This window comes from Spinacia oleracea, chromosome 2, assembly GCF_020520425.1.
Source record: "Spinacia oleracea cultivar Varoflay chromosome 2, BTI_SOV_V1, whole genome shotgun sequence".
NCBI classification, from domain to species: domain Eukaryota; kingdom Viridiplantae; phylum Streptophyta; class Magnoliopsida; order Caryophyllales; family Amaranthaceae; genus Spinacia; species Spinacia oleracea.
This window is the reverse complement of record NC_079488.1, coordinates 51,177,839-51,191,084: the sequence shown is the minus strand read 5'-3', so window position 1 is coordinate 51,191,084 and position 13,246 is coordinate 51,177,839. Positions and strand designations below refer to the sequence as shown.

Sequence of the window (13,246 nt, the reverse complement as noted above, 5' to 3'; positions counted from 1 at the left end):
ATACCAAATTTGGGAAGATTGTGATAGTTGCGAAATTGTGGTATACTGGTATCATTCCATTTTAAAGGAAGATACTATCGATCCTGGGGAGAAATAGGCTTTCCATCTTTGGAAAATACTGAAAAAGTTTACCCGACAGTCCTAATTATGAAGTTATAATCATTGAGCATCTTCCTTTTAAATGGAATTATACCAGTATACCACAATTTCTCCCAAACACCTTAGCTTCCCCTTTTCTTTTCAAGTCCATCATCTTCCCCATCCATGTAAATTTTTCTCTGACTTTTTTTTTCAAGGAACTAAACAACCAAAAACTAACTACAATTGTGTTTTCTCTTGGAAAATACTTTCCGTCCAATCAAATGGAGTATTAGAGGAAAGCTAATTTCCACCCTCGTTCTCGTCATCTTCTTCTGTATTGCACCACAGTTATCAACTTGACCACAAATTTGTAATGAGACATATTTGCTGAAATATTAGAGCGTCACATAAGAAATTGAATGGTTTCGGCCAATAAAAAATAAGATTAAAAAAATTGAGTGCCACGTAGATAATTAATTAGTGTCACATAGATACTTTAATTAATTAATTACTAATATATACAACTCCATCCAAAATAGAAAATTATAATAATTAAAAAAAATAAGTCTAAAATAAAATTCATCCAAAATCAAACACTAATCTAAAATAAAATTCAATCCAAAATCAAACATTAATCCAATATTAGAGCACCACGTAGGAAATCTAATGGTTTCGGCCAATGAAAATAAGATTTTGAAATTATTTTTGAATTAAAAAAGTCAAGTGCTATGTAGATAAATAATTAGGTACCACGTAAATATTTTATTAATTATTAATATTACTTGCAGAGCTCCTGATTGCCAAAAATTGTTGTTATGAGCTAGGTTTCTGCTGTTGTTCTAGCTTTTGCTCTTTGAGTTTCTTGAGTTCTGGCGGTTTGTGCCTAACTCTTTTTTTTGGTAAGCAAGCAAGGAGCTATATTATATACTTCCTCCGTCTTTTAATACTCGCAACATTTGGACTTTTGTCACTATTCATATAATCTACTTTGACTATTTGTAGTGTTTAAGATAAAACATAGTCATGTGGGATCTTGTTAGATTCGTCTCAATGTGTATTTTCAAAATATCAACTTTTTATAATTTTTGCATAAAGAGAATTTAAGATATAAATGATCAAAATTGTGCATTGGCATGCGTGAAACTAACACACGTTGCAAATATTAAAAGACGGGGAAGTATAAAACACCAACAAACAACTCAGAAAGAGGAGAGGCAAACCTTCTAGGAAGGACTCCCTCAAAGCTCAAACTGAGAAAAACAGGAGCTCAAGAGAGCAACAGACCAGCTAGTTACAAGGCTAAAAGCCACTCCCTATCCCTAGCTCTAACTTTTTGACTAAGAATGCTCATTACTCTATGTTTAACAGTATACTGAATAGTTTTGACAGTACAAGCTATGGATGGAACAGACTGTTCCCATATAGCTAGATTCCTAGCTTTCCAAATCTAGTACACAGTACAAGCAACAGCAGCATAAGTAACTTTTCTGGTAAAAGAGTTTTTGCAGTATCTATGGATCCACTTAAGAAGAGTGAAGAGAATGTTCCTGGAGGTATTGACACCATGGAACTGCATTCTTTGCTAAAATAACAATTGAAGAACAGATGAGCACTAGATTCAGTGTCATGTCCACACAAAGCACAGGTTTCATCTATAGTAACCCCATATATGTGCAGTCTTTCCTTGGTCTTAAGTCTATCCTGGAGAGCAAGCCATATAGTGACTCTATTCTTGGGTAGAGTATACCTATTCCACACAAAATAGTGACAGTTGACTTTTGGGATCTGATCACACAGGTTCTGATAAATTACCTTGATAGAGTAGCTAGTAGCAGTGAGCCAAGAAATGGAATGTAATCTGTCAGAACATTCTTTTTTCACTTTGCAAATATACTTCATAGCCCAACTGGCTGCCACATATGGACTGTAATCCACCCAATTCATGTTTTTCACATAGACTGCATGAACCCACTTCACCTATAGGTTGTCTTGTTTTTGAGCTATGGCCCAAGTTTCCCAACTGCAGCTTGATTCCAGAGAGCTAGATTTCTGAAGCCAAGACCCCCTTGAGTTTTAGAACCACAAAGAACATGCTAAGCCACATGACCTGGCCTATTGTCATCATAGGTTCCATACCAAAGATAAGCCCTAAACACTGCATTAATTTTCCTGATAACAGGCTTAGGGAGAATGAAGATCTGCCCCCAATAGATGCTTATACTCAGTGCCTAACTCTTTACTAGCTTGGCTAGTTCTTCTTTCTCCTTTTGGTAATAAAATAACTTTATTTGCCAAAAAAAAAATATACGGAGTAATATTACACATATATAATTTCATCCAAAATAAAACACTCTGATAATTAAAAAATTAAATCTAAAATGAAATTCAATCCAAAATAAAAAAAAATAGTCTAATCTAATATATAAAATAGTTAATTTTTGTTGAATTTCCTATAATTTATGTTTATTGGGTTGAATTTGTTGGTTTTGATTTGTATTTTCTGTGCTAATGTCCCACGATAGAAATCCGTAAATTTTAGTTCATAAGGAAATAAAAACTGTTGGGTAGCAATCTTGGTTTGCAATGGTTTGTTTGGTGATGCTATTATAGTTTAGTTCCGTTTTTTGCTTCTTTTCTGACTTCTTTTCTGCAACAATAACCACAGACCAGTACAATAATCTTACTTTCTTTCTTCTTCAGTAAATGAGAAATTTAATTTATAAGAAAACCAACTGGAATAATTAAAAATAGGATGAATACAAAGGCCAAATTTCAAGAGATGCAAAAACTGATCAAGACTCAGAAGGGGTGGGGCATGATAGTGACCTACAAAATGTCAGCAGAAACCATTCTCTAAGATTGTTTTAACATTTAGGATTTGGGAAAATAGTGAACTTCGCGAACCTCTATAATGAAGTGATGAATTGATGATTGAGCGGGTCCCTATGTGACATTAATTTGGAAATTCATACCTCCCTGGGCATGAACAAATATGATAGAATCATCAGAGTTCAAGTTGAGGTAGAATATACCTCTGCTGATAAATTTTGCCAGTAGATGAGAAAAGAAAGGGTTATCAAAAGGAGCATCCCATTTTCGTAAGCTAGGATTTTGGTTTGTGATTAATTGTGAGGGATATCATGACAAAACTTATAGATCCTGCCCCTGTAATGAAATGAAATTGAGTAGGTTCACAGTGCAACATATGATCCTGCACAAAAAGAAAAAGAAAAAGAAAATAGTTAACTTGTCATTTTTCGGCCTTTTTTTTAACTTCTCTTTAACCTTGAATACAATCAAAAGGCTATGACACTGGTTTTTGTGTTGTTGTCTTCAATCTGTTAGATTAATAGCAATAATATAACTGTTTTTTTTGTTTTTTTTTTTTTCCTTTTTTCATTGTATATACTCCGAGTATACCAGAAGAATAAAAAACAAAGTAGAAATTTGCTGAAACACCTGAAGTTGTATGAAGTATTAACAACAGAAGGCGATGCATACTACAAGAAAAACTCTCATCAACGACGAGTTTTCCAGTCGCAAATAAGCCCGTTTTGGTCGTAAAAGGTATTTTACGACGAGAAAAGCGTATGGTCGTCGGTCGTCGCTATAGGCTTGGTCGCGAAATATATATGTCACTTTTACGACGGTTTTGAATAGGTCGTCGAAATTAGTTTTTTACGGCGAGATCTGTAACTTGTCGCAATTGGTATACTTTATGACCAGATTTTTCGTCGCAACTATTCCTTTTGAAATTAATGACGTATTTTTCACGACAAATATAAATATATATTGCAATTTGCGACCATATATCCTTTGTTTTAATATGAATGAACAACAAATATAAAACCCATATATACGGAGCACTCAATTTTAAGCAACTAGTTAGTGCAATTCTTTTATAAAGTCAAACTACATCTTAATTTATTTTTATTTATGAAGGAGTATGGAAAATTACAAAGATACAAATATACAAGAAAATTATTCCAAACAATTATTGTACTGGACAATTAATATCCAAGGAAAAGTAACAATTCAACAGGGAAAATTTAGATAAATATATGTTGCAATATTTATTTTTGTCCTGTATTTCTTTGGCTTTTGCTCCTATCACTTGAAATTCCAAATTCGATCAAAATCCTCAGCAAACACATATGAAAAAAAAAAATTATTAGGTGATTAAACAAAAAGCAATGAACTAAAAATATGATTAATCAACCAATTTTAGTTGACATAACAAATTATACGGTATTTTTAACACAAAGTTAAAAAAGAAATCCGAAAAACCAAGAGAGATGGAGAGAGATAATGATTAAAAGAAAGAGTTGAGTAGTCCCTCACTGCCACATATTACTATTAAAACAAGAAAATCACATATGAGTATCAGAGTATGGTGTGAAAGAAAGGCATAGATCTACTTAAAAGAAATAAGGGAAGTAAGAAGCAAAGAGATGAGAGAAAAAGAACATAAGAAAAAGAACATAAGAAAAAGAAGGTTGCGGCGGATTAAGAAAAAAAACCAAGTGAAGAAATAACCTAAGGAGATCAATTAAAAATCTCACTAGGTGAATTTCTTTTTTTGGCGACCAAAATTTAATTTTTAACGACGAGAAACGCGTATGGTCGTAGATAATTCTTATTATTTACGACCGCTGCAAAATCCAGTCGTTCTTGTAGTTAATTACGACCAGTAACGCGTATGGTCGTTAAATTTGGTCGTAAATGAACCATTTTCTTGTAGTATATATGTTTTAGTAGCTATATTAGCCATTAGTTCAAGGTCTTTTAGTACGTTAAAGAGGATTTTGAGGCTCACTATGCAAATTAAAAGCTTCATGGCAAACAAAGTTTTTTTTTTTTAAAGTTTTGAAAAGAGAAAGTAGGGATAAGGAGCAAAGGATACTCAAAAGAGGCTTCTATATGTCCTCAAATAACTTGGTACTTTTCATCTTTATTAAGTAAAAAAAATCTCTCTCTCTAAAAAAATTTCCTATGCCTTCTCTCTAACCAAACCCTAACCCTAGCCGCTCGCTTAGCCGGCTCGTTGGTGGTCGCCGCTTGCTAAACAACCTCCGGCGAGCCTGCTACCACTCCGTTAGTGCGTGTGTGTTTATAATTGAAGGTGTTTCTCCGGTGGGGAAAATGAAGACGGAGCCAAGCTTTTTCCGAAAAGAAGTTTTTACCTCCTATTACTGTGTTGTCTTCTCGCCGGATCTTGTAGTCACCGGAGCCGTTTCTTGTAGGCGGTCTTCGGGTTTTTAGGGTTTCTAGTTCGTGTAACCAGATTAACCAAGCAAAGATCTTATGTTGGGTTTGGAGGTAATCGAACGAGTCAAACTCTCATCCCAGGCGCCTTTTCCATCCCTCCTTTAATCGTCGCCGCAGGTCGTCGGTAAAGGTAAACTTTTAGGGTTACGGTTTAGTTTTGGATTTGGAATCGCTGAGTTTTTGGGTTGAGTTCTTTTGATTTGTTTTTGGTAGTGCCCTGTTTTGTGAGTTTATTAAGGGCGTTTGTTAATTGGCTTGTTTTTCCCAAGCTATTCTAATCGCCGCCGTCTTGTGTGTGTCGGACTACCCCGATCTGGACGGTAAAGGTAGTTACCGCAGTCTTGTAGTGTCGAGCCACCCCGATCTTGACTGTAAAGGTAGTTGTCGCCGCCTTGTAGTGTCGAACCACCGCGACCTTGACGGTAAAGGTAAAGGTTAATTTAGGGTTTCAGTTTTGGGTTAAATTTGGCCTCTTGTGCTTGTGCCCATACCTCCCCTGCTTTGCCTTGTATTAGTTTTTAGGTCTGTTTTTAATATGTTTTGGTTTACTACCTTGTTTTGGGTAGTTTTTTGTTGGTTTCTTCTTGGTTTTGGTAAGTGTTGTCCGTATAAGATTGTTAGTTGTGGTGTTCGTCTGAGTTTCCTGGTGTTGTTTAATTTGGATGTATCCTGATGGTATATTCAGTTTGTAGGTGGTTTAACCTCGTTAATGTTGTTCAAATGGCGGGGTTAGTTGTTAGGTGGGGGGAGTTAATGTGTTTCCAGATGTGTCCTCCCTCCACCGTAGCTGGTGTTGGAATAATGGAGTTGTCCTTTGGATTTGGGTGTAGGCTTGGGGGTTGTAGTGTTATTTGTTTGATTAAGGAAGGAAAAATAGACTATGGGAAGATCCGTTGTTATCGGGTTTGGGAGGTCCTTTGGTCGTGGAGGGTAGGTTATGTTATCCCTTCTTTTACGTTAGCGTTAAGAGTTGTTCTTCGCGCTTTCAAAAACCAGTATCTGAACGTTGCTCCCCTTTTAATGGGGTTCCATAGCATGCTAATTAAGTTCTGTTTCGACGCTTGTGTGCAATATCCAAGGACTATGAGCCTAGGTCGTAGCATGGTCTCTTTGTCGTTCCTTTCCTTGTTTTCCAAGTTATGCAGGTTCTTCCAGGAGTCTCCTAGTCGTAAGTGGCATAACATCAGCACCATCTACTATAAAGAAATCTGGGTCGCAAATGTTAGGTTATGAAAAATATAAACAATATAATTCATGCGGAAAAACCATAAAGCCAGGAATCCAAATTAATTGCCACATAGTCAATTAGCATAATTAGGATACATACAATGTGATGCGTGCCTTCCTAGCTACTCCCGAACCGAACAAGAACAAGTTTAGGACTCCAAATGTCGCCCCTCCGTAGATAGTCCACAGCACGTTCGGATCCGCCTTAGATTCAACAAACAAGAAAATTCTCTAAGGTATTATGTGCACTCGGGAAACTTATTATTATGTTAGGAAAATATTAAATTCTCTCTTGAACTTAATGTATGTGAATACTTATTAATTGCATTATAAATTGTGATCATGAACCACATATTTATAGGGTGGAAATAACGGAGTTAGAATTCTACTAGGATTCGAATAACTAAATCCATTAGGATTCTAGTTAAATAATATCATTAGAATTTTACGTTTAATCAAATACCTAAGTATTTCATATTTAACTAAAATATCCAATTTGAGTAGAATTAGGAAAACGCGATTACTTGACAACGAAGTAATCCTAACCGGCCAAGGTAATGCATGCATGGCCCTTGAACCCACCATGCTATGCAGCGCGCAGCCACCCCCGCGCAGCCCGCAGCACGCAGGCCCACGAGTGGCGCTGCTGCTTGCTCGCTGGGGCGCTGGCAGCATGCACGCGACCCACTTGGGCGCTGCTGCTGCTCGGCTTGCCTTGCTCGGCCTGCTCTACGCGCTCGGGCTTGCTGGGCCTGGCTTCGCGTTGGGCCTTGCGTCTTGCAAGCTCGTTCGTCGATCGTTTGTACGTCGCGCTTTATATTTAATATTTCTGATTCCGGAATTTATTTCCAATTCGAACAAATATTTAATATTTCTAATTCCGGAATTTATTTCCGATTCGAACAAATATTTAATTTTTCCGTGTCCGGAATTTATTTCCGATTCCGGACAATATTTCCGATTCCGGTAATATTTCCGTTTCCGGCAATATTTCCGATTCCGACAATATTTCTATTTCCGATAATATTTTTCGAGACGTACCATGTTTTCGTTTCCGGCAACATCTACGACTTGGATAATATTTATATTTCCGTCATGATCCATATTTCCGTTTCCGGCAATATCATCATTTCCGGAGCATTCTATATTTTGCCTTTTGACGATTTCAGCTCCCACTGGAACCGAGATCCGTCGTTTCTGAATGTTCATAAATGGAGTATTTAATTCACTTAAATACTTGATCCGTTCACGTACTATTTGTGTGACCCTACGGGTTCAGTCAAGATTAAGCTGTGGATTAATATTATTAATTCCACTCGAACTGAAGCGACCTCTAGCTAGGCATACAGCTCACTTGATCTCACTGAATTATTAACTTGTTTAATTAATTAATTAATACTGAACCGCATTTATTAGACTTTAGCATTGAATGCATACTTGGACCAAGTGCATTATTTCCTTTAGTCTCCCACTTGTCCTTAGGGACAAGTGTGCATTGCCTAATTCATTTGTCGCTTGATGCCTGCTCATGAACATAAGGTAAGAGTAGTCATCCTTATTATGTCCAGAGGTATTTCTCGGTTTCAGAGTTCAACTGATCAAATAAACAGATAATCATAGCCTATGATTCATCTGAGCACGACCATGCATTTTTTAGTTTCTAGCCATCCGAGTGGCCTTGTACAACTTTCAGCATCTCATCCCGATTTATGGGAGAACAATCCCAATCTTGTGATCTTGAGTTTAGACTTCGTTTGATAGGTGATTACCTGAGCGTTGCCGTTATAGTCTCCTTTTACGGTGCGACGCTTGACAACGTCAAAGTAACCAGTTCTCAAACAAGTAATCTCAAATCACTCAGGTATTGAGGATTAGTGTCTAATAATGTAATGAAATTTATTTATAACAGATTTTTATCTCTTACGGTAAAGTTTCGTAGGTATGTCCAATAATAATCTTCTCAAGTAAGTATCTATGCAAATGATTGCGACATTGCCATGTCCACATGGTTCAAGAAACAGAACTACTAGTCATCTTTCATTCTAGTCGTCTAGCGTTTTCTATGCGTCCATCTTTACAGAAAACTTCCGACCAGGGACCATTTTCAACTTTTGACATTCAAGTTCACTTGATAGACATTTCTTAGTCACAAGACTGGTCCTTACAGTCTATCTTGAATATATCGTCAAATTGAAAGGACTCATCATTTAATAAACCACAAATTAAATGGAAAAATGAATTATATTCTTTTATATGAATGGTTAACCAAAACGTTTTACAAAGTATTAAACTCTAAAACTTTAAAACATTTATTAAGGACATCAAAGCCATTCTCCAACATGCTAGATTCCCATAGCTGCAGTGTGCGAGTTGTGCTTCGCTTGCGGCAGAGGTTTAGTTAATGGATCTGAGATATTGTCGTCAGTTCCAATCTTGCTTATCTCGACTTCTTTTCTTTCAACGAACTCTCGTAGAAGGTGAAATCTACGAAGTAGATGCTTGACTCTCTGGTGATGTCTAGGCTCCTTTGCCTGTGCAATAGCTCCGTTATTCTCCCAATATAGAGCTATTGGACCTTTAATGGAGGGGACTACACCAAGTTAACCTATGAACTTCCTTAGCCAAATAGCTTCCTTTGCTGCTTCATGTGTAGCAACGTGCTCCGCTTCAGTTGTAGAATCCGCAATGGTGCTCTGTTTAGCACTTTTCCAGCTTACTGCACCTCCGTTGAGGCAGAAGACAAACCCAGACTGTGATCTGAAATCATCTCTGTCGGTTTGGAAACTTGCGTCCGTATAGCCTTCAACAATCAATTCATCATCTCCACCATAGACCAGGAAATCATCTTTGTGCCTTTTCAATTACTTCGGAATATTCTTGGTGGTTGTCTAATGCGCCTCTCCTGGGTCTGTGTAATCCCCCGTAAATTTATACATTTTATTAATATATTTTAACGTATAGTTATGTATATTTTAATAGAATTTACGAATTTTAATAATAAATATATAATTAACGTGTATTTATTTTAGTTAATTACATTTTTAATATTTTAACGATTTATGAAATTTAAAAATAATTTTAGAATTTTACGTTGAAAAGAATTAGAATTACGAAAACACGTTCCATTGAATTTAGAAAACAATCCTAAGCAGTGTTGAATTCAAATTCTAAAACAAAATTTTAATCCTAGCCCAAATCAGTAAAGCCCCAGTAGATAACCCATAATTCCCTATCCATGTTTCAATTTAATTTCACGTAAAACAAGAATCTCAATTCTCTCCTTTATTCAACTTCACGTGAAATAAACCCCTCAAAACTCTTCCTCCCCTTCACATGGACCTGCTGCTTCTCTCTCCCCCTTTGTCAGTCGCCACCACCAGCGCACACCACCACCACTTCCCTCCTTGATTCACCACCGTCGACGTGCTCCCCCCTCTGCCGGTACTCTCTCCTCCTCCCTCTTCTCTTTAGTTTTTCTTTTTCTTTCTTGTTTTTTCGCTCCTCCTCACCTTGTTTTGCTTGGCCGTCGAACCAGCACCACCACGCGCGATACCGCGCCGCACCACCTGCATCGTCGTTGTGGCCCTGCCCAGTCGGCCTGCTCCTCCCTCCTTCCTCCTCACACGTACTTATGCTGCTCAAATCAACCACCTCCACCGCACGCACCACCAGGACCGACGCAGCCCAGCCGCGCCGCTCCTCACCAGCCTGCCGCCGTCGTGCTGTTCCGCCGGCAGTCCCTTCTCCTTTCTCCTCTTGATTTGGTTGATTTTCTTAAACCCTAAGCTAATTAAATGTTTTAATTATGTTGATTAATTCTAATTATGTTCTTGAATTAAATTTATAATCTTTATGGTTTGAATATGATTTTCAGATTTGGTGTTGATATTATAAACTAATTATTTTCAGTTTTGGTTGCTTAAAATATAAGTTAGGGTTTAATCATGTTTTATTAATTCGAATTATGTTTTATTAAATTAAAGTTATAGTTTTTATGATTTAAATTATAGATTTCAGATTATACGAATTATATAATAAAGTTACTAATTTTCAGATTATATTATATTGGTTAAATTAGTGCCTTTAAGTAGTAAAGTGTGACTTTTGAGGTTTTAATGGCTTTAAATCATAATAGAACGATTATATATTATTAAAGTTATTATTTTTATGATTTTAAAGATGTTGAATATATTTTGAGAAAGTTTTTAATTATTTTAGATTGCTGGAAATTTAAAAAGGAAAGTTTATTGGAGTTTAAGATTTGGTATCCTTAATATAATTATTATTATGCTTGGAGGTTAATTAGTTAAGTTTCGATATTGGAGAATGTTCTAAATACGTTTGGGATGTGTTTAGAGTACGTTAGTGTTGCTGTAAATTGTTAGAAAATTGATTGGGGAATTTTATTGGTTATTTTTAGGCGGAGAATTCTTTGTAGGCGACTTTTGAATTCGTTAAAGTGGCCTATCAGTTTGTTTACACAAGGTACGTACATACCTGTGTGTTTGTGGATGTGTGTTGTATTGAGATTATGTTGAATATATATTTATGAACTTGTTTATGTTGGAATTTCATGTTCAATGTCGTTGAATTAATGCGTTGAGCATAGAACTTTGTTTTAAGAATTAAATCATGTTAGCATTTAAGATTGATGCAAGCATGTCAGTTTGGGAACTTTATAGTAGTTTATTTATTGGTAGAGATCTATATTGATCGTTGTTCCCTTTTAGCTTTCCACTACTTTACAAGGGCCGAGGACCTTGTTTGGTAGATGATACTTTATATCAAGAAAGTCAGTTAACCATTTGGTAAAGGAAGAATTGAAAGAGTTGCAAATGATTCTTGATTGAAGCTTGTGACCACCTTTTAATGCAAAGATAAAAGAAGTTGAATACTTGTTGATTTTATTATCTGTGTAATTGACAAGTCATAGTTAAGTGTTAAAAAGTAAATCATGTAAAGTGAAACTGAATAGCAATAGCTTTAGACTGTGCACGTCTAAAGTGACAGACAATCAGGAGTTGGGGTCATGGGTCGCCTATGGCTTTCTCTGGGCCGGATTGATCACCGGTTCTATTTTATTCAAAAGTCCCTCGATATCGCAGGTCATTGGGGTTTACGGAGTCGCCCCCGTACCTCGTCTTCCTTAGTGAAGAAGTTTCTAGTAGACAACTCAGTCCATTGACTATTTCAATTAAAATAATGTTAATGATACAAAGGTCTAGTTCAGTCAAGTATAGTCTTCAAGTCAATATGTTTTGGTTATCGTTGCTTATGTTTTATTAGTATCATGTTAGGGTTGTTCGTTTAATAGAATCATTTTAGGATTATTATTGTTTTAGTATGTAGTACTCAGCTTTGTGAAGGAAATAATGTCCTTGGTCCAAGTATGCATATAATGTTAAGTCTAATAAATGCGGTTCAGTATTAATTAACAAGTTAATAATTCAGTGAGATCAAGTGAGCTGAATGCCTAGCTAGAGGCCGCTTCAGTTCAAGTGGAATTAATAATATTAATCCACAGCTTACTCTTGACTGAACCCGTAGGGTCACACAAATAGTACGTAAACGGATCAAGTATTTAATGGCATTAAATACTCCATCTATGGATATTCGGAATCGACGGATCTTGGTTTCAGTGGGAGCTAAGATCGTTAAAGGCAAGCAAATGAATACTCCGGAAACGATGATATTGCCGGAAACGGAAATATGGATCGTATCGGAAATATAAATATTATCCAAGTCGTAGATGTTGCCGGAAACGGAAACATGGTATGTATCGGATAATATTAATGGAAATGGAAATATTGCCGGAATCGGAAATATTGCCGGAAATGGAAATATTGTCAGAATCGGAAATATTATCGGAATCGGAAAATAATTCCGGAAACGGAAATATTAAATATTTGTTCGAAACGGAAAGTAATTCCGGAATCGGAAATATTAAATATTGTTCGTATCGGAAATGAATTCCGGAATCGGGAATTTAATCGGAAAGCGTATCGTACGAATTAGCATCGGACGAGGCTTGCTAGACAAAGGTCCAGCACGAGGCTAGGCCAACGCCCAGCAAGCCACAGGCCAAGCGCCCAAACACGGAGCTGCCACAGCCTCGCCAGGCCCAGCAAGGCCATAGGCGCGCGCAGGCTTATGCTCGTGGGCTGCGAGGCAGCGCCTGCTCGTGTGGGCCGCAAGGCCTGCGCGGGTGCGTGCGTTCCTCGTGGTCGTGCAACACTCGTGTTCGTAACGAATCCTAATCCTATTAGAATTCGTGCATTGATTAAATCCTAATCCTAATCCTAAAAGATTAAATTTATTATTTAGAGTTCTAATAGGATTCTAATTAATAAATCCATATCCTAGTAGGATTATAATTCCTTTCCATAAACTCTATAAATATAGGCATAGGGTCACATATTTAATAGACGATTTTGAAGTATTCAAAGGTAAGATTTTTAAGCAAAAATCAGCCAAACACTTGCAACCCAAAATAGCCGAAAATCCTAAGTAACCTTAAGGGCGATTCTAGTTGGTCAAGCTTAAGGCGGATCCGGACGTGCTGTGGACTATCTACGGAGGGACGACACTTGGAGTCCTAAAGACTTGTTCTTGTTCGGTTCGGGCGCAGCTAGGGAGGGCACGCTACAAAGTGTATGCATCTGAATTATGC

General features: G+C 36.8%; 1 protein-coding gene across 1 annotated transcript; it reads right to left on the bottom strand.

The window, feature by feature from the left end:
• Positions 1 to 1,506: 1,506 nt before the first annotated feature.
• On the bottom strand, positions 1,507 to 2,025 carry LOC130467417 (uncharacterized). Its single transcript, XM_056835921.1, has one exon. It carries the CDS (start codon positions 2,023 to 2,025, stop codon positions 1,507 to 1,509), a length of 519 nt encoding a protein of 172 aa, XP_056691899.1.
• Between the last annotated feature and the right edge of the window lie 11,221 nt (positions 2,026 to 13,246).